General features: G+C 43.5%; 1 protein-coding gene across 1 annotated transcript in view; it reads right to left on the bottom strand.

The window, feature by feature from the left end:
- RBL2 (RB transcriptional corepressor like 2) overlaps positions 1-22,579 on the bottom strand; it is a 910,854-nt gene that overhangs the window by 815,010 nt on the left and 73,265 nt on the right. The window contains exon 2 of the mRNA XM_044082019.1: positions 12,483-12,613. Coding sequence (XP_043937954.1) covers positions 12,483-12,613 — 131 coding nt within the window. The remainder of the gene's footprint in view (positions 1-12,482; positions 12,614-22,579) is intronic.

The following is a 22,579-nucleotide window of genomic DNA, read 5'->3' as shown; positions in this document are numbered from 1 at the left end:
GTAACTGCACAGACGTTAGCATTCCCCAGGGTGAGAACAGCTTCCAGGGAGTGCAGTTTCTTGTTGAGGCTCCTAACATTGAGCAGTAACACCTTTATCTTGTCCAGAGAAGCTTTTGTTATGTTGAAATGTTTGTCTCTTTGGCAATGCCTAAAAAAGGCACAATAGGGTTGGATAATGTTTTTGCTGGGAGATTTCTAAAAGTGGACGGGACTTCCTAGAGGATCTAGGAAACCAGACCAGATGGCTTAATGGTTAAGGTCTTCACTTCCCATGCACAAGGTTCGATTCTGACTTCCGACTAATGCCTGTTTGGAGTTTGCATGTTCTTTATCTCCGTGGGGTTTCTCCCATATCCGAAAAACATGCTGACTGTTTCATCTCAAACTCACCAATGAATGGAGCTGTGGGCAGCAGCACAGACTCTACATGGTGCCCTATAGGGGGAAGAATTGTACAGACCAACTGCTTTGGGCATCTACTGTGGTCTGCAGTATCCTCAAGATAGGAGATTACAAACCACAGACTATGCGCCGTTGCACGGCTAGCCACTCGACTGTGTAAAATATGGCTCTAGGTGATTCGGTCATGTTGACTAATGTCGCCAAAAATGGGCATGGATAGTTACTGGTGATAAGTGAGATGAGGACCTGGCCTACTCTGACCCACGCCAGGGACCCTTGCTAATGGTGGGAGGGGTATATGTGCCCCTATTGGCCAGTGTGTGCCCGCCATAAAGCCCAGCAGCCCTGGGTCAATAAGCTACTGGCCAGCTGGTGTCTAATTGCCCGGCCTGGGTTATCTGGGATAGCTCTGTTGAGTGAAAGCTGAACGTAAAACCAACCAACCAACCTGCCAAACATGAACTGAGAATTGCTACGCTTAATGTAGGTTCACTGACAGGATGCAACTTGGAAGTGGATGATATGGAGGAGGGTGGACATCCTACGTATCCAGGAGACGGGATAGAAGGGCAGTCCAGCAAAGCCACTTGGCTTGGGATCCAGACTCTACTACTCAGGTGGGGGACAGGCTAAAAATTGTGTAGGAACTGTGGTGAGAGAGAGACTTCAGAAGGCAGTGAGGGATATCATCAGAATTAATGACAGACTCATGGCACTCAGACTCCAGTGTAATGATAAGGCAGTATTCATAATCTCAGTCTATGCCCCACAGCAGGGTAGACAGTTGCAGGACCTACTAGATAAAGCAGGACAACATGAATTGGTGTTGATAATGGGTGACCTGAATGCACATATTGGGACAGACAGAACAGGATATGAGGACTGCCTGGGTCCACATGGGTGTGGCAACAGGAATAAAGGAGGAGAAGCTATTCTAGACAAATGGCTTGATAGTAGCCAACACATGGTTCAGAAAGAGAAACAGTCACAAGATCACATACAAAAGTACCCAGCATGCAACTCTGGTAGGCTTCCTCCTAGTAAGGTAAAGGCAATGGGGTAGAATCTATGATTGCAAAGTCATCCCTAGTGAAACAGTCGGCCCACAGCATAAACCATTAGTTGCCACAATCAGCTGCAAGCAGTGGTCAGAGAAGGCTCCAAGGTCAACAGAGACCAGGCTGAAGACCTGGAAGTTGAATGGAGAGAAAGTACAGCAGTTCAAGGAATTACTCAGGGCTCTAGCACCCCAAGAAGAGGAGGAAATAGGTGGAGTTGAAGAAAAGTGGCAGCACCTAAAAACAGCAAGTGTTAGGACTACAGAAAAGATATGTGGCCTAGCCACGTATGGAAATAAGGTACATAAGGAAAGCTGATGGTGGAATGCAGAAGTCCAGGAAGTCATCAAAAGAAAGAAGGAGTGCAGGAAGAAGTGGGAGATTGAAAAGACTGACCAAGCCAGGAAGGACTACTGGTTGGCTAACAAAGAAGCTAAGAAAGAAGTTGCAATAACAAAGAATAGGGCATCGGAGGCACTCTACCAACTTCTGGAAAGTGACTTAGTAAAGGGCACAAAGAAACTATATCAGGTTGCAAGGCAAAGCCAGAAAGATAAAGAAGGTAGTCTGACACCCTTCGTAAGGGATGCCAGCAACAGCCTGCTCACCAGTCCACAGGACATCAAAGGCAGATGGAAGGAGTATTTCCAGCAGTTTCTGAATGAAGAAAACCCCACAGAAGCTGTACTGGCCCTGAAGCAGCCTACAATGACCAAAGAAGAGGAGCCCACCTTAGAAGAAGTAAGAACAGCACTAATGAAGACAAAGTCAGGAAAAGCAGCAGGCTCAGATGAGGTCACAGCAGATATGATAAAGATGCTGTGTGAGAAAAGGAAGAAATGGCTCCTGAGGGTATTAATATCAGTGTGAAGAGAAAGGCATATCCCAGATGACTGGAGTATAAGTATACTCATGCCAGTGTACAAGAACAAAGGGGACATCCACAACTGTGGGCAGTAAAGCGACATCAAACTCCTAACACATTGCATGAAAGTTCTGAAGAGGGTGACTGATAAACGGTTATGCAGAGTGGTAGAATGTAAGATGGGAAATGAGCAGTTTGGATTCAGATCAGGATGCAGCACAACTGACCAGATGTTTGCATTGATACAGAACTTGAGAAGGAGGACCCTTTCAGCAAGTGAGTTTACATACGAGTAATTTCCCCAGTCAATGGATGGGTAGTTAAAGTCACCCAAAACCACGGTGGTCAGATGTATCTTGATAAACTCGAGTAGATCCAAATAGGCAGAGTGGGTGGCCTGATTCATAGAGGGGGTCCTGTAGCTGGCAATGACTTGAATAAGTGCCCTACCAACAATTAATTGCACCTAAAGTATCTCCAGGGAATCATGCTGTCTAACCAATCTGCAGGTTCTTTAATGAATATTGATAAACTGCCTCCTTTAATTTTCATACCTTTAGTTTGTGGACTGAATGTGTGGAAGGAGGTGTAGCCCGATATGGCTGGGGTGCTCTCCACAGCCTTGAACCATGTCTCCATGGCTGCAAAAATGTCTGTCTTCCAAGGTGAGGGCTGCTTCCAGTTAATGCAGTTTCATGTTAAGAATCCTAGCTTTAGCAGCAAAACCTTGAGGTTGTTTGTACATGGAGTTCTTATGTCAGGAATCTTCTAATGTTTTTCACTCAGATTTGGGCACTGTCAGGGAAGACCTCAAGATTTTGGGTCTCATGGCATCTATGATTCCATAATACCTCTGGCAAGACTCTACATGAGAAAGATACAACTGTATCTAAAGCTTCCTTGGTCCGAGCACCAACATCCTTTGTCTTTTCAAATCCCAGTATTGGGGTTTGTGAAAAGAGAAATCTGATAAAAAAATAAAAACCACAAAAATGCATTTGCAGTACACAAATGAAGATTAGTGTATAAATCCTTTATTCTCCGCTTTCGTCTAAAATGACTTCATCAGAGCAGAAAATACAGGATTTATACGCTAATCTTCATTTGTCTACTGCAAGTGGATGTTGTGGTTTTTATTTTTAATAGTATATTTATTTACCATTATCAGTTTCGGTTGTTTGTTGTTTCAAAAGAGAAATCTCTTGGAGGAGGCAGAAAATATCCCTAACTTCGGGTCTCCTTCTAACTCCCTTATCCAAAGCAGTCAGTCACCACAGATATCATGGACTTTGCTTAGGGAGCAGTTTCAGAAGGGATAAAATGACGAGGTGTGTGGGATGCCAAGGACAGATGCCAGCACATAAATATAAATCAGATGCTTGCCTGATCAAGGCACTTAACTCTCTAAGTCATCTTTGGTTCCTGGGACCTCTTCAGGTTATTACAAACAATACCAAGGGCATACGGTGTATCAACAAGCAAGGAGGAACCAGGTTGTACTTCCTTTACAGATTAGACATGTCAGCCCGGGATAAAGCTTCTCAGTACAATCTCAGTGTACAGGCATTCTATAGTCTGATAAAGCAAAACTGCATGGCAGGCAGGCTAAGCAAGACAAGGGCAAATCCTCACAAATTTAAACTAGATCAGGGTGTCTTCCAAGACTTGATCCATATGTGGGGAGTTCCTCATGTACACCTACTTGTTTCATCTCCCTGAGCAATCAGCTGCTCCAGGACTCCATGCAAGAAGGCCTGGAAGACAGATGCCTTTACCTTTCCTTGGAGAGGAATGTTCCTGCAATGCTTTTACACCCTTGCCACTGACATCTAGGGTACTTTTGAAGATTCAGAATAAATCCCCCAAGATCACCGTGGTTACTTCGGGTCCAGACGACGGTGGTTCTTCCCTCTTTTGGAAATTGCCAGGGACAATTACCACAAGTTTCCTCACAGAAGGGATCTACTCACACAAGAACAGGTGTGTTTGATAAACCCCAATCTCAATCAACTTCAACAGACTGCCTGGACGATAGGGTCTTAATTCCCTTTAGGCACCAGTTTACAAAGGGCATGCAGCAGGTATTAAAGGAGGCAAGAAAGCCTGCTACTAGATAATCATATATTAGCAAATGTAAAACGTTTTCTTGTTGGTGCCAACAACATAGCCAGCACTCATTCAGAGCTAGTTGATCTCTGGTTTTACAATATTTGTGGAAGTTACTACCCTATTAGCCTTTCTAACTCCTCCATCAAGGTTCGTTTATTGGTCATTTCAGGATGTCAGCCCATGGATCCTCCTCTTTCAATGCATTCTCAAATTAAAATGTTTTTGAAAGGGGTTTTGCATAAGAGGCCTCCAAGGAAACTGGTGGCCCCTCCTTGGGATCCTAATTTTGTATTAGAAAAGCTAATACATGCTCAATATGAACCTATATTTTAACTACCTAACATGCTGATTTGAGGTTATTAACATAGAAAACAGTTTTATTGATTGCTCTGACCTCTGCAAGAAGAGTGCCCGAGTTACAAGCTCTTATTGTGAATCAACCCTATTTTATTTTCCATAGAGAGAAGGTTTCCTTGAGAACTAATCCTTCTTTTATGCCTAAAGTGGTATCAGAGTTTTCTAAGATCAAAGCTACCCATCTCCTCATTTGCTTTCCTGAACCTAAAAATGAGGGATAAAGAATACCCCATACCTTGGATGTCTACAGACAACTCCGGTACTATCTTGACAAAATTAAATCTTTCAAATCCTCGGAAAGATTGCTAATTTTTTTGCAAAGGTAAGAAGAAAGGACTATCTGTGCCAAAACAAACTATTTCCAAATGGTTGTCTAAGGATATTAAACTTTGTTATACTCAGCACAACAAAACTATTTCAGGCAGGGCCAAGGACTACTCTATCAGGGCCTTGGCTTCATCTATGGCTTTTAGGAAAGGGTTGGATTCTAGAAGTATTCTAGAAGCAGTAACTTGGTCCTTGTACGCACTCACAAAGCACTATAAGCTTGACGTCTTCTCTAGGTCTAAATCAGGCTTTCCTAGGACCATTCTCCAGGGTCTCCTTGAATCTTCTCCTTCCACATCCCAAATGTAGTAAGCTAGGGTAATCTACACATGTAGCTAAGTCTACTGCAGCAGTGATCAATATGATGAACAGTAGATGTTCAAATGATCGCTGCTGCAGTAATCACTCCCTACCTCCACCCCCCCCCCTTGTTTTTTGTTGTGGTATTTACACCAGGGTGGGCATATTTACATTTCCTTGTTCCTAGCATTGTCTTTTCAAGGTTCAGCCTCCATCTTTTTCTTACCATGAAAGCTCTGAAGGGTTTGGCACCTAAACTTGTATTTTTACTCAGCTTAGCCTGAGCTGACTTAACAGTCTGGGTGCATGGAAAGTTCCATGATGCTTTGGTATGCCAGAGATTGACAGCTGACAGATGTTCAATTATTTTTGCCTAAATCATCCTTTCAATTTCCAAAACTCTGTCACAAAGCCTGACTGACCACTGATATCTTGTCTCCACACCATCAGGTACTTCACAGGCCAAGTAACCAGGACTACAACACTTTTTTAGTCAGTGTGTTTACTTTATGTCACAATTTTTAACAGTACTGGATCAGACTCCTAAAAGGCCAAGAACAGTGCAGCAGAGACATTTATTAATTCAGTTACCACTGTCAAGGGTGTACTGACAGAGAGGGACGCAGTCAATCTATTGATAACTGTTTCTTCGACTGCTGATAAATGAAAGAAATTATACCGAAACATCTTTCGGTGACTGTTTCCCTCTTCTCTACTGTTGCGACATGCAGTAGATATATATACGTGCAGGGGCATGTTCCCACATGGGAGGGGTGCAAAGGACTTGCCCCTGTAAAAATATTGTTTCTGAGTATTAACAAAAAGTGTTTCTGCACAATTGCTTTGATCTACTGGCAGTCAAAGAAATGGCTATCTATAGATCAACAGAAATCCTGGCAGAAACAGGGACAGCCAACAGTGGAAAAGAAGAGAAGACAAAGTGTGTACAGAGAAACAGCAGTTTAACTGTCCGGGATGGCACAGGAGAACAAGTGGACATCTAACATACTGCTCAGGCACCAACACAAGCAGTCCAAAAGGCCAAGTAACCAGAACCACAACAATGAAAGGCAGCCATAAAGTTGCAGGCCAGCCTGAGAAATGAAGAGAGACCATATAATGCAATGTTAGACAAAAAAACAGTGAAGCACAGACCTAGCACTCCAAGCATTGTGATCTCCAATGGCAATACACACAAAATATGTTTTACTGCAAACAGCAATGCATTGTTATCTCCAATGGCAATACACACAAAATATGCTTTACTGCAAACAGCTGTGCATTGTGATCTCCAATGGCAATACACACAAAATATGCTTTACTGCAAACAGCTGTGCAGTGTGATCTCCAATGGCAATACACACAAAATATGCTTTACTGCAAACAGCTGTCTGCAGATGAGGGTCATTACGTAGCTCATTAGTAGCTGCACAGGGCATTGAAGGAAGCAGTGCAGAGAGTGATGCCGGCAATACATGCACTAATAAGTAGCACAAGAGAATGTCCATGACTGCAAAAGTAGCCAAGGAATTAACTAATCAAGTGACCGGTCTGACACACAGTACAAAATTACATGATCAGCAGGGATCTAAAAACAAATGTACAGCAGACTGGAAAATGGCCTAACACAACAGTCACATGGCCAGCTAATACAGCAACCCCTCTACACACAGTGTAAGGCATAAAAGATATGAAGGGGATTTGTCACACACAAATAGAAGGTACAGCAGAATGGGCCATGGGGTTATAATGCAGTCCACATACTTAATGTAGCCACCTATGTGACACACAGTGAAAAACTACAGCCGCCAGAGATCTGGAGAGACATTCAGCAAAGTACAACAAAACAGAAAATGGTGTGACAAAGAAATACACAGAGTCAACTATCACAGTATTAAGAGTATAATGAAACTGATCTATCACAGTATTAAGAGTATAATGAAACAGATCTGACACAGTATTAAGAGTATAACGAAACCGATCTATCACAGTATTAAGAGTATAATGAAACTGAAGTATTAAGAGTATAATGAAACTGATCTGACACAGTGCAACACTTGAGACCTGCAAGGATGCACCCATGAATCCAAGAAAGGTTCTCGAGCCACAAGACAAACAGGCACCACAAATATGACATACCACGAGTAAGGGCACAGTCATGGCCAGGCCAGTGACAGACGGACTACAGCAGGGGCAGTAGAAGTCACAATGCTGATCAGGCAAAGGTACATAATCAACTGTTAGAGAATGCAGTGCAAAGACATGTACAGCATGCATCACAGGGGGGCTATAATTCTATATACAAGCTGGGTATAGTTTTCATGTCAAGTGGCTGAACCAAACACAACCAGTGAAGCATCTGTGTCCTCAATAACCACTCTGGTATCCTAGGAAGTGCAAGTCACTGTAGATATTAGTTATAGGACAATGGGGCACTGTTAAGAGGGGACCAAGTGAAGAATAGGTTCCCACAGCATATTTTTATACAGCAGTCACACAGTACCTGCTTATTAATATTAAAAACAAAAACAAAGTTATAGGAAGTTACAGGAAGAGCCATATTACAAATATAAAGGACAGATATTAACAAATGACCTTAATCATAACTGTGCTGGGGTGCTGGGGTGCGTGTGTATGTGTTTGTCTTTGTGTGTGTGTGTGTGTGTTGAAGATACATTGGTTCCAGGATGGTCTCCATCACTTTGGCTCAGGGTGCTATTAAAAAGTATCTACTGGTGTAGAGGGAGGCCACAAGCCAAAATGTAATAATACCAAGCAAAATGTAGTAAAATCCACAACAAGGTATGCTTTTAAATGTTGGAATCTTGAACACAGGAATTTCACCTTCCATCTATGGCTCCCTGTTGAAATGTTGACACTCAAAATGCCGAGTGCCAAGCCAAAAAAAAAAAGGCCGAAAACACAGGGGAAGAGCGAATCTCGAAAATCCCCCCACACTCCCAAACTTATACATACCAACTCTGAGATCACCATACCTCAGAAAAAAGTGAATATTCTGAGAAATGGCACCTCGGACTTTGTATATTAAGTCCATTCATTCGGCCACTCACTCTCCATGTTTCAGGACTCACTCTTGCAGGTCCTGATACTCTTGCAGGTCCTGATATTTCAAATGGTTATCTCCATCAACAAATGGTTAGCATATTAGTAACATGCCTAACATCTGCACTATGTGCATGTACACTCAGTCAGGCCTGTGTGCAGACACCCAAGATGGAATTTAGTGCCCTCTGCTGACAACTGCTACAGTGCAGCTGCATGTACTTACCCTCACTGAAAAGGACAGTCTGTTTGCCAGAGTTGGGGTGTATACTGAATACTCCAAAATGGAAAAAGGTAGTGTCACAAACTACCAAGATGGAAAGTCTAAGACTGAATGACATTAAGTGTGTTGCATAATTACAATAATGCAGGCAGTAAATCAGGCTTGATGTATGCACCCTGCTGAAGGTTGTTCCATTAAGACAGCTTTGACTATTCACGGAGGGTGGTGATCACAGTACATCAGTGTAACTGCTCACCTCATACTACACCCCACTAACCCATAGCAATTTGGAATTAACATGAAATCTTGTAATTAATACATAGCAGGATTGTGACTATGGGAATCATGTTCTTCAGGAAGGTTTCCAGTGGCACTAGCAGTACACTTGCTGAAATAACATAATTCTTAGTGCAATACTGCACAGTAAGTAAAATGAACATTACAGTCAGGTGCATTACCTATCAACACTTAGCTACTGGACCAAAGCAGCAATACTCTTTACTGCAGTTCTCTTCAAATAAATGGCATTTGTTGCTGATTCTGTTCCATTGCAATATACACCTTACATCTGTAGCTCTGCAGGCAACATATTCATCTTTGATGCAAGGAAGATCCAAAGGCTTTGGGTTCTATAAACTCACCAGACATTTAGAGTCATGTTCCAAGAATGAAACTGCAGTGCAGCATAGGGATAGACTGTCTTCCTGATGGCCACCTTCTAGACGAGGCATTAAGCCAAGGTCTCATCCACATTACTTGGTGGGATCTTAGGCAAATATTAAAGATCCCTGCACTTATAGGAAGGAGAAGAGAAAGGGATTTTCCCCTGTATCCTAGGAAAATTTTCACTACATTGCATAAGTACTGTCACATTTTTTCCCTGAAAACAGGCCAAAACCACAGTGGAACCAATATAGTCCACTAAAGATAAATACAAAAATTAATACTAATAAGTAGCTGTTAGATGCTAGGGAAAGTCCTTTACATAAATCGGACAAACTCTGAATACAGCCATGGACAATTACACTACATATTCACATATCGGAATATGAAGGGAATGTTCAATACTTTTAGTGAGTGTAAAGCAATATACAAACACACCCAGCAACTCAGAGGCTCTATTGCCTTGCAGGCATCTCAGTCACTGAACAGACTCGTACGGTTATAGTAACCATCTTATAAGAATGTGGGCTCTCCAGTGCTGCCTCTGGAGGTACTTTCCTCTAGAAGGCCAGTTTTGTCATACATGGTTCCTATCCACAGTAATCCTATCATCCAACAGTCAAACAGTCTTGAAATGATCTCCATGCAATGCACGTCTGCAAGTTATAACATATATAAGACATCAGGTACATCAATGGGTTCAAACAGACCATTCTGTGACAGACCCCAAATATCTTACAAAAGTAGTTCAAAGTGCAGCAATTCAGCAAGTTTCATGAAGCCTGCATGTGACACACTGTACCCGCTGGAAAATGCAGAGTCTGTATAAGTACACTGGCCCACCTGATTGCTAAAAGGAAAGCATTCCGCTGTAGTTATGGCATATAATGCAATAAATCTACAGGCTTTGAAATCTAAGGACAGTCTTTCATAACGTACAGAATTACATACTTGGAAACATATACAGCACTGTTGTACGCTTTTCTATAGACAAAGGTAAATACCTCCACAGCATTTTTATCTATCTATTAATTTATTTGATCTGCATTCTGGTCTCCTCTGACCATCAAACCATGACTCCACTGGTCAATCTACCTGGCCCTGCTCATGGCATAAAAAGAATGTCAGAAGAGACAGATGAGAGCCAGGGATGGTCATCGTCATACAGAGGAGCAAAAGATGTTTTCTTCTGCTCCCAACAGCTCTTGCTTCGTTAGCTAACAGTCTTGTTGCAATGTCTGGCTAAACTGCATTGCTTGCGAGTGTACACATTCCATGCACTTACAATGTTCAAACAGAGTACACACACACACACACACACACACACACACACACACACACACACACAAATACACACGCACACACACACAGTGCAGGAGCACACTGCACACACAAACAGCACGCACACACACTTCTTGGTCAGACTCATGCTCCTACAGTCACCTGTTCAGTGGAGTGCAGTATTTGGCATTCCCCAGGTGGTCCTCCGGCAAAAGGACTATAACCAACTTCTGCTCCTTCCTGAGGGGCAAAACCATCTCAGCCACGTAGACTCACCCACCAGCCATCTAGCCAAACTCAGGTCATCAAGGGTAATAGTCATGGACCATCTATCAATGCCACAGTGCTGGCACACTACCATAGTATTTGACCAGCAACCCTTTAAATGTTTTGTGTAGTAATGTAAGTCTATGTGTTGTGTCTGGCACATTGCTGTAGTGGTAATGTGGTAAAAAGCTAAACTGTAACACTGCACACTCAGCCAGACAGCCACACAGAGTGATACAGGATGAACAGAGTAAGGCCAGGTGTTGTTACTGTGGGGGATGGCATGCTGTTCATCATTGCAGGAGTGGTTCTCCTTGTGGAAGGCAAGAGCTAGCTGTGACAAATTAAGCAGCATCCCAAGGATCTGCTCAAAATGTGTGGGAGCATAGAGGCATGGGTAGCAGCCAGGCACTACACACCTGCCGTTACACTGGTGCGATAGGGGGGTGTCACTATAAATCATAAAAAGACGGGCTCACTTCCAAGGATGCAGTGATCTTCCCTTTTCTGCCCTGTTCTCATACACAAAATGAAAATTGCTGGAAGGTAAACTTCTCCAGTGGAGAAGACACCCCATCTCAAGAGGTAATATAGGGTGTCACCAAGATGGGGGTAACTGGGCAAACAGGAGGAAATAAACAACAGGACAGTCAGAGGTGGAATCAAGTCAAAAAAAAAAAGAAAAAAAAAAAAGTAACTGTGCTGTAGTTACCTTTCTGTTTGCTGTAGCTTCTACTCCTACGACTGTCCACATTCTCTAACTATTACAACTAATAGACTGACTGACACATTCTCTAACTATTATAACTAATGGACTGACTGACTATCTGTTGTTCTGCTCATTCCTGATCAGGCTCTGTTCATTCTTGAGCAGGCTAACAGTTATAATTTGCTAGTGTTCTATGCTTACAACAATGATACTTTTGTTGCATGATGTAGACATATCCAGCATCGTTCTGACTGATATGTCTGCTATCATTTGCAGCTCCCATCATCACTGCCATCTTGGGATCACAGTTGGTGTCCTACCCCTCCTTCCCACAAATATTCAGCTACAAGGGGCATGCGTGTTCTGTTATGCACTGCTGCTGGAATACCCCATTCTTCTGTATGCACGATGCCCCTATCACAGCAGCAATGGATGGGTTCTGCAACACTGATCTGCTTCTATGAATCACATACTGCTCGTGACATATTTCAATACAGATTGTTTTGCACACTCTGGGCATAATGTTTTTGGTCATTTGTATCAGTCAGCCATCCCCATACCATCTGCCACCAAATCACCCTTGCTCTGTCTGCAGTAGCTTTAGGAATCCAGTCTGTGTTTTAGTTGTGCAGAAGAGAAAAAATGTGAATGTAAAAACAATGGCTTACACTTTTTTATTTAATTTTGGATTAGCCCTGGTACTTCCTGGCATGGATCAAAATTGTCCTGTCAAGCCGAATTTACATACCTGTTCCACATTGCTGAAGTGTAACTGCATATCTCACCTGGAATCCATGTTTTTTACTTTAGGTGACACAGAGCATAATAAATGTGTACTAGGAAGTAAGAGATTTACCTCTGATGTGAATATTGCAGTATTTTGGTGAGAGACACATAGTTGCCTTCAACTGTTCCTCGGCTAACAGTTGGAACGGTCCTTCTGCATGCAACATATAAGGCACATGCCAGCCAATGTAAGTTGTTCCCCTAAAGAAATGAAATTAAGAGGGCAACAAGCACTGTAAATCATCCATATCAGCTGTAAAAAAACATTTCCACTTAAACATTAATTTGCATTTTATTAACCAGTCAGTTTCTATAAAAAAAGCCATAATAACCAGAAAAATATATGTTTAAAAGGCTTTTAACAGGCTCCATCAACCATATACTAATGAGGGTTTATAGGATAACAATATAACCATAATGGGAACAGAATGAATATCATGACTGCAAAGAAATATGTTTAAAGACATGCCATGTAAGGTTAGGCTTCCAGCATGTCATAATAACTACAGCTATTAAGTTGAATGACATTTTAAGACAAAATAAGATATGTTCACATAAAACAAAAAGGATCCTTGATGCCAGTAATTTGCTGGTGTTATCAAAATGCAAGCAGTAGTAAATTAAAACAGAAAATCTAATAGCTTCTCTTGCTCGTTATATAAATAAAACAAAACAGAAAACATAAATTTGGTGAGAACCTTAAAATCATTCCCCTGGATTCATGAAGCTCGGAGCAAGAATGGTTTTAGCCTTGCGCCGAGCATCCTCCTTACAGATGGTGTAGCAGCACCATATGAATATTTATGAGGGCGCGCTGCCGCACCCTCAACGTGCACAGGAAACATGTGCGAGTGCAGGGGGGTGTGTTTAAGTGCTCTACGGAGGCTTAAACATGCCCCCAAAGTTGCAGAGCCCATCTCTAATAGTAAGCAATTAAGTCAGTGTCCGTGGATACTGAAATGTATGCTAAGCATACAAGAGTGTCCACGAACACTGAAATAAAATCAAAGTAGTACACACAAGCACTTAGTGGAATGTTGAGCCCTGTACCTGGAACTTAGATTCCCCGTGTCCCTATTGTACATTTGTACTGCTTCATTACTGAAAGTGTAAGCAAAGCGCAGCATGTTTGCGCATCGCTGCCCCTTGCTTAGCGTAGCTTGCACATCAAAATCATCCAAATAAAAAAAACCATGCTGAATCAACGTTAACATCAATAGCGGAATCAACGTTAACATCAATAGCGTAGTGGTTAGAGCATCCGCCTAACGAACAGGCATTCACAGTTCGAGTCCCACTATAGCACATATCATTTTCCATGTGGAATGTGTATATGAACATATTTATACATCATTTTGCTGTATAACCTGCATAATAACATGTAAATGTGAACTGGAGTACTGCATGAAATGTTTAACTAATGTAATTTAATCAAAGTGGTAGTGTCATAATGAATAAACCACTAGTAAGCAGGCATAAGCACAAATAAGCAGTAGTAAACATATATAAGTACCAGTAAGCAAGTCGAAGTATGTTTGCATGGGTGTAAGCAGTGCCCAGCACAGGAAATGTGTATAATTATGTAGATGTATGTGCATGTGTATGTACAGATATATAATACATATATCTATGAAGAATGAACGTTATGACAATAAAGCATACAAAAAGAATGAGAAGGGAATCAACAGCAACTCCAGTATTATGTAGTTCTGTCAGCTTATGTCATATCAAGCTGGGCAGGGGTGAGCAAAGCACTGCTACTCTCACACCACAGGCAGGATACTACCAGTGGGAGTGTCGATCTGCTAAGTCTACTTTACAAACGATCACATGGTAGACCCTGGTGGGACTACACAAATATTGCTAGGATGGTTGGACTTCCGACCATTAAACAAGCAAGGGCAGGTATGTTCAAGGACTAAATGGTGGGACAGCCTGATGATACATGGGTTGGGACAACATACGTTGTAGGGTCCCTAACACTGGGAGAGGGCAATGTGTGGAGGTGTGTCATGGCTCTGATAGCAACTGGAGAATGGATGGTTTGCGTGTACGTCAAACTCAGGTGGGGTGGAGGAACCATGGGTATGAAATTATGGATCCAGGCGTGTCAGGGTTGGATGGCCTGGTTCTAATTGGACTGCCTCGTGGAGGTCGGCGAGTTTGTGATAAGTATATATGCATACACACATACATACATCTATATGTAGAAGTACATTCCCTGTAACACATTCATTCCTTTTGCAGACATAAATAACATGAAAGTGCCCCTACAAACCTCGACAGTAGACAGAATAATAGGTTGTGCATAAGACAGAAGGAACGAATATGCAAAGATGCAGAAGTGGTACTTTGTCCGAAGTCAGTGCTTTTCTCAAATAATTAAATGTGAGGACTTTCTCACTCATGGAATCATTCCTGTGATTTGCCTGCAACGGCAACGCCAATTACTAAACTGGTCCTATTTGTAATACAATTTCGCCGAACTGTACATGATTAGCTCTCATGGGTCCTGACACGTGGAGAGTGGGCAGTGTCTAGTGGTGTGATTAGACCACACCTGCACCCACAGTAAGAATGAGTGCTGTGGAAGAGGGGCAGGTGGGGGAACTATGGGTATGCAATTATGGGCCTAGGCGTGCAGGTGTAGGCTGGAGCACTTGTATTAGGACCACCCCGGGGATGTATGTAATATTCCGAAATGGGCAGAGCTTACACCTATACCTCTCAACCCCTAAGAGCAAAACCACTGGACAGAACATAAACCGTTAGGGGAACAAATAGGGACAGAAAGCACATATTCCACTTACAACCTTAGAAAGCTGACAGAATAATAGGTATGCATTAGCATGACTCGGCTGAAGGATGTGGGGTCCTAAGCCCAATCACTTGTCTGTATTTAATGGTGTCAGTTTCCAGGTATTTGCAAGACAGGTGTAGATTGTAAGAGGAACACACCAATAGTATGAAGCAAACTCTGGACAGGCCGCAGATTCTGTACAGTCGACCGGCATGCTTACGCCTAATGGGCAGCCATTCCCGATATGGGTCCCACTGCAGCACAGTCAGTTTATATGGCTAAGTACGGTATGACCATATGTGTCAATGCATAACCCACTACACAACTCCTACGAACACATGGTCGCAACACCCCACTGTAGGCATGTAAGCTGATATAATAGGCATCACAAGGTATTATTGTAGTCCTCACTCCCACCCAGGGGTGTGAGTGTCTGATGCAAACACCAAATGCAGTGCAATGTAGAGGCTGAGTGTAAGAATCTGAAACTGGAGGTTAGCACTGCTTAGCTCCGCGCAAAGCCATGCACATCCGCTCACAACTGCTTTAAAGTGCTTTATTCACTCTGTACCCAACAGCTCGTGTTCGGCCAGCAATAAAATAAACAGCCTCTGCAAGGCTAGAACTCAAGACCCTGTACATCACAGTCACAGTAGTTAACCACTATGCCATGATAGCAATACATATAAAGGAGGTATCAGCAAACTAATCCTCACCACAGGGAAATCAAATCAAACATGTGACCTGAATCTATGTACAGTGTAATGTTCTATAACCCGCCACAGACCATAAATATGTGAATTGGAGTACTGCAGTAAACATAGAGTTGAGGTGTCACTGACATAAAGTTATGAAGTCCCCAGGACCCAATACAGTGTATGTACACGTGAATGACAGATACCAGACACATATATAAGCTGTAATGAATAAGACATAGCTTAGCCTTTTCGAAACCGGCCGATTATGGAAAGGTGCAGGAATCCGGCCCTACTTAAACCGAAGAGGCAGGAATATGGCTCATAACTGGTTGTAGCATTCCCCTGCAGGCAGAATGGCTGGAGTCAGAGAAGACACTCACTTTAGAATGCAGTGCTGGGGCATCCAGGAGTCCAAATTCATGCTATGGCTCCTGGTAAAGCACCATGACAGGAGACTACTGCAGGGCCAGTACCAGGGCTTGCAGTGCAAAAGCTTCCCTACACTCTTCCTGCACATCCCTAGCTACCTTGCCTACTGTCATTCCCTCTTTGTGCCCCTTTTTCACCACTTTCCTATCACCCGTTGTTTCTTTTCTTTTAAAGAAATTAGCGCAGGGGTAAGTGGGAGTAAGCACTTTTAAGCAGCAGTGAGCGGGTTTCAGCCTGTTTGCACAGGGGTATGCATTGCCTACACAGGTTAAGCAATCAAGAAGGTAAATGAGTGTAAGTAACTGTAACCAAAAGTAACCATAATCGAAACTCCTAACGATGTGGACATCCTACAAAAAGGCCTCACTGAGACAGATGACTGGTGTCAAAGCCATAGCCTCAAGCTCAATGCCAAAAAGTGCATGGTCATCCCTTTTGGTAAAAACTTTGTACCAATGAACTACAACATAGGCTGTAGTATACTTAACACCGAAAGTGTGGTAAGAGACCTTCGGACACAGGTGGACAGTAGTCTCTCCTTTGATAATCACATCGCCACAGTAGTCAGGGAATCCTTCTACGTGGCACACCTCATCACAAAAGGTTTCTCATCCAGAAAAAAAGAGGTCACTGTTCCCCCCTCTACTCATCACTCATTAGACCCATTGTAGAGTACAACGTCCCTTTTGCTATGTACCTCACAAGTCATCTACAACAACTGGAAAGGCCGCAGAAATACCTCACAAAGAGGATTACCGGCCTCAAACAGATGCCCTACGCAGACCGTCTCAAAATACTCCAGCTTTAATCCGTCGCATATCGCCTACTCAGAGGTGATCTCTGCCTAACATACAAAGCTATGTCAAATCCAGAGCTGCTGGACATGCTCCACTTAAAGAAATCCCAATCCCTCCGAACTACACGCTCTAGCGACCTAAACCTTGTCACCCCAATAAACAGAACATGCTGGAGGGATAGATTCCTGTCCCAGAGACTTCCCATACTCTGGAATAAACTACCTATCTATATCAAACAAAGTTCCTCATTAGCACTCTTCAAGAAAAATCTTGATGATTGGATGGGAAATAGGAAATTCACCCCGGGGATCACGTCTGTGGCTCTGCTCGACAGTGGCACAGGAAAATAATTTTCTTGGATGGCAAAAGCCAGGGTACCTTTTTGGCTGGGCTTGTATAGGCCCTAGGGCCGATAGCCTAGTACCTACCTATGAACGCAAACATTTATACATTGCCCAAATACATTACTTTGAGCATTTTATTTACATTAACAAAACAGTTCCTGTCCAATTATTATGTGAGGACAGTACTCTTGCAAGGTGTTGTGTGCAACATCATCATTAAAAAGTTAAATGGGGTAACCATAGAGGGACAGGTAGTGTCATGGGTGCAATGGAGTCGTCTGCATCACATGTACCTGAAACCTTTAGGAGTCATGTGCATACCAGGATTGTGTGCCTGAGAGAGGGGTGAGGATAACAGTAGTATGTTGTGATGCAAATTAAAATGGTTACATGTGTCCAGTGGACACGTGTGTGAAATGGACAGCTATGTATGGGGCAAAAGTTGTTCTGGGAACAGATTGGCCTTTTGTTTCCATTTTCGTAAGGTGAGAGTGGGATGTTGGGGAAGGAGAGTAGGTATGCTCGAGGATAGGTTGGGTAGGATGACAGACGAGACAGACACAACAACATACAGGGGCGGTATATGACATGTGGGGGGGATACACCTTGGACGGGGTGGGGTGTTTGGCAGTCACAAGCCCATGAGCCCCCAAATGGAAACAGTGGGACGGAGGTCCCCACCCATGGGCAGCCACCACTGCACCTTCACAGCTGCAAAGGTGGCTGTGCTGGGGGCTGTCAAGGAGGGGCAGGCTCACCCTCTAAATGTGCCACTCTGCCCTCGAGCTGGCGTAGCTGGCCTCGAAACCACTTATTGAGCCCTCTACGCACCACGGCCTGGACTGTACAATGGCTGACAAGTTCCTGTCTGGACCTGCTCCCGGGGGGGGGCAAGCCCCATCCTCAGTGGCGGTTCCACCAGAAGGTGGTGCAGAGCCAACGGAGGTGGAGGTCCAAGGCTGGGCCCCAGACGTGCTGGTGCTCGGTGCCATGGCCAGCTGAAGTGGGACAGGTGGTTCCGCCGGGACCTCCAATCCCATACAGCCTATGGTGTTGCAGTTTTAACACAGATAAGGCTTAGTAACAGTCAACAGCATTCAGGATTACTTATAGCAGCATGCATAGATATTACCATCAACCCAAGGCAACAGATGTCATACATTTGCAGAGGGAGCACAACACATGCATATATACTGCATGACATCTGTCCAAAGCGTAGATGACTTGTGACTGCAGCTATGAACAGTGGCCCATTATTGGCATGTCACTGTGATAATCTCAGACAGGGACTGTCATACCACTGTTTCATGTGATGTATGTCCAATCAGGGATGCGATGGCAGTAACTCTCATCACTGTCACCGTGTACTGACTGCAATCCTCACACTATGCTTCTGCAGTTCACAAATGTGTGTTCTGTGAGTAACACAAGAAACAAATGGTTCCACACACTGACCAGTCCACAGATGACCCTACAGATAGGGGTTTCCTCACAAACAGAGCACTGTCTTGTCAGTTATTAAAACATGCAGACTAGCCATTACCACACACAACTTGTTAAATTGGCAGCAGCCTGAATGAAGCATAGCTACACTTACATGCTGTAGTCATGTCTGGCACATCACCCTCCTATCTTTAGGCTATTTTCCACTGTGTATGATGCTTGAGGAATATCCAGATTTCATCTGTGATGCTGCTTACCAAACACCAGATCCAGGTTCCACTCACAGCGACTGTCATGGGCAAACACCAACATGATGTTCCTAGATATTGTACTGTGTTTCCATGCAATTGGCTATGGGAATGTCACCACAGCTGTTCCACATGTAATCAGCTAGACGAGGACTGCAATAGGTGGAGAGGCCATCACCTGATCATGACCATCACTTACAAAACACAAGCTGCTGCTGAGGAGGTGTACATCTCCACATCCACCAGAGAGTGTGTGGGAGGGACAGACAGAGGCAAAGTACATCAAAGAAGGGCTGGGAGACTAAAACCTAAGCATCTTCTGTCACACACCTACCAGTACAGGGGTTCAAACCCCTGACTGACTAGCCATTACTATTACAAGTGCATGCAGTTACTCCATGTGCCACATAGCTGACATGTTGGTGTGCTGTAAGAACATATATGCGTGCTGGTGAGCGACATCTGCAACAGAGATATAGTAGACATACATTAGGTGTAGCACACATGGCTGTCCACATGAACAGATGTCATTGTCAACACAACCACACTCTCTAAAGGACTCGGACATATTGGCACACTTTGGCAGGCTCACAAATATACTTCCTAACTACTTAGTTTGCCACACTACAGTAATGCACAGGTATTACATGCACCACAGGGGTTATCCTGAGGTTCTATGGGCTAGGGCATGTGAACGTGTCTGACATCAGTCAGTATGCCAATGGGAGTTATACTGGGTGTGACTGTGGTTGGGAACATCATACCTGACACGCAGACACAAGGTGCCAGTAGTGACATGCATGTGTGCATTGCTTCATGGGTGTGTAGTGGTTGGCTGTGCAAGATGGCTGTACAAGGCCGGGTGAGGGGTAATCCTTGGCATCAGGCCACCTGACAATGGTCTGCAGTGTGGTTCAAGGGTGTAGTGTCTGCAATGTCCCACACAGATGGGTACTGTATTAATCGTCCTGTCATCCTGGTTACTATTGTGTGTGGCCATTGCTTTGCAATGCATGCCATGTCCATGTTTGATAGTTCTTGACATGGACATTGCCTGGGATGTGCACGTCCCACATTAATGTACAGTGACATATTTAAGTGTAATTGGTTTACCTGGCACGTTATGTACACAGACTGTTATCATCAGATGTGCCAGTCCTGGCCTGGTATGGCAGGACCTGCTAATAGACAGCAGGTTGACCCTGCACCTGCATTGATAGCATGATACAGGTATTCCCTGGTGTCAGTGGCATCTGTCCATACAGGGCATGTGTGTAAGGCATTGTATGTCCTTTGCGGATCACATTTGATGGCACCACATATGTTGCAGGAGTCCAGTGGGGAACACAGTGAAGACGCATTGTCTGCAATTATGTGCCTATTGTACTGGTGGACAGGGTGCCATGCCCTCTGCAGCCCACTGCAATCACACCATGCCTACTATCTGTCAACAATGTGCAGGGTAATAGCAATATAGCGAGATTTTCTAGGCAAGTGTGTTTGTGTATGACACATGGGTTCAGTCCGTATTCTGGGTAATAGTAAGATTGCTTACTTTGTTCACCAGGCCTTTTGCCAGATTTAGGGGTACGGCTTGCCAACCCAGTCTCTTGGCTGATTGAAATCTGTAATCCTCGTGAGGTGGACATTGTAACATATAACATGGCCACCATATAGGAAAACTACAAAACCCGCTCTTCAACATGTCCAGTGGTTAGACATTCACAGCCACCTCCACACAGGCTCTGACTGTCAAACACGTGCACACACACACACACACACACACACACACACACACACACACACACACACACACACACACACACACACACACACACACACACACGCCATGTCTTGGAATAGAACTCCTACCCAACTAGTTTATCACACTACAGCATTACGCAGTTATAGCATGCACTATGGAGATTACTGGGCTACCCCATCCCCAAAGGTGTATTTCATAAGGAATGACATGAGCAGGTTTACCAAAGCAGGGTATTTCAAATTTCCTGCAAGTGAGTAGCCCAAAACGCATTGCTCACAAAACAGACAGTGAGACACACACAACACATCCACAACTGACATGTGTGAGTATAGAACCCATCACCAATATCTATAACACTACTGCATGGAGATGTTATAGGACGCACCATGAGGATTACGAGGGAACTTGTTCCCCAGAGGTGTATTTGACAAGGAATGAAATCAGCAGGCTTACCAAAGTAGGGCATTATAAATGTCCTGCGTGTGAGTAGGCTATAATTCGTTTCTCCCTACACAGACATTGAAACACACACAAAACATACGTAACTGCCATGGTTGTGGATGGAACCCTACCACAGTTCTAAATCACACTCCAGCAGTATGCAGTTACCCGACGTGCTACAGAGATTACTGGGTTACAGCAGTCCCAGAGGATTATTTCTAGGTGGGTGACATCAACATCCTTGCCAAAGTTGAGTATATGAATTGTAAGGAGTGTGCGTACTCTAAAAAGCATTGTTCCCTTCTCAGAGAGAGAGAGAGAGAGACAGACACACACACACAAACAGACACACACAGTTGGCAAGTCTGGGATTAGAACACCTACCAAACTAATTTAACACACTATAGCATTACACAGTTACAGGACACACTACAGAGATTACTGGGTTACAGCAGTCCCAGAGGTGTATTTCTAGGTGGGTGACATCAGCAGGATTGCCAAAGAAGGGCATTTCAAGTGTACTGCGAGTTGTACATGTCTTTTACCTGTGTGTACCGCTGCTTACTGTCGCAAAAACACATTTACACCCGCTTAAAAGTGTCTTATTCAGTCCTAAATTACATTATCAACGACCCTTGCAGGTCTTGAACCCTGGACCATGCACACCAAGGTCACTGGACTTACCACTAAGCCATCTGGGTTGTATACAAGTTTCATGGTTTTTATAATACACATTTTACTACAGGTATTCCACAGTACTGAAGACAAATGGGACAGTCACTTTGTGTACATATGTACAGTACCCTTGAATGTACAGTACTCTGTGAAATAACACAGACAAGTCTACATATGTACAACTGTTATAACTAAATACATATATGCACTTACGGGATGTGTATATACACACACACACACACACACACATATATATATATATATATATATATATATATATACAGACACAGTTATAGCCATATATATATAAACATGTCTGAACACCCTTTGTGACACAGAAGGATTCCAAAGGAATTGAAGTGCACACAAAACAGAGGCAACTCTTGTATTATAACATTTAAATCTTAATCAGTTCACCACAGAATGGATGGTTGTTGTGTATGTGGAGTTTGGGGTGGGGAATGATGGCTAAGGACATATACCCCGGGGACTGTGCAGTTTGGGTGGGGGAATGAAGGGTATGGACA

Source organism: Protopterus annectens, chromosome 8.part1 (assembly GCF_019279795.1).
Source record: "Protopterus annectens isolate FY-2018-M chromosome 8.part1, PAN1.0, whole genome shotgun sequence".
NCBI lineage: Eukaryota > Metazoa > Chordata > Ceratodontiformes > Protopteridae > Protopterus > Protopterus annectens.
This window is presented reverse-complemented; position numbering and strand designations above follow the sequence as displayed.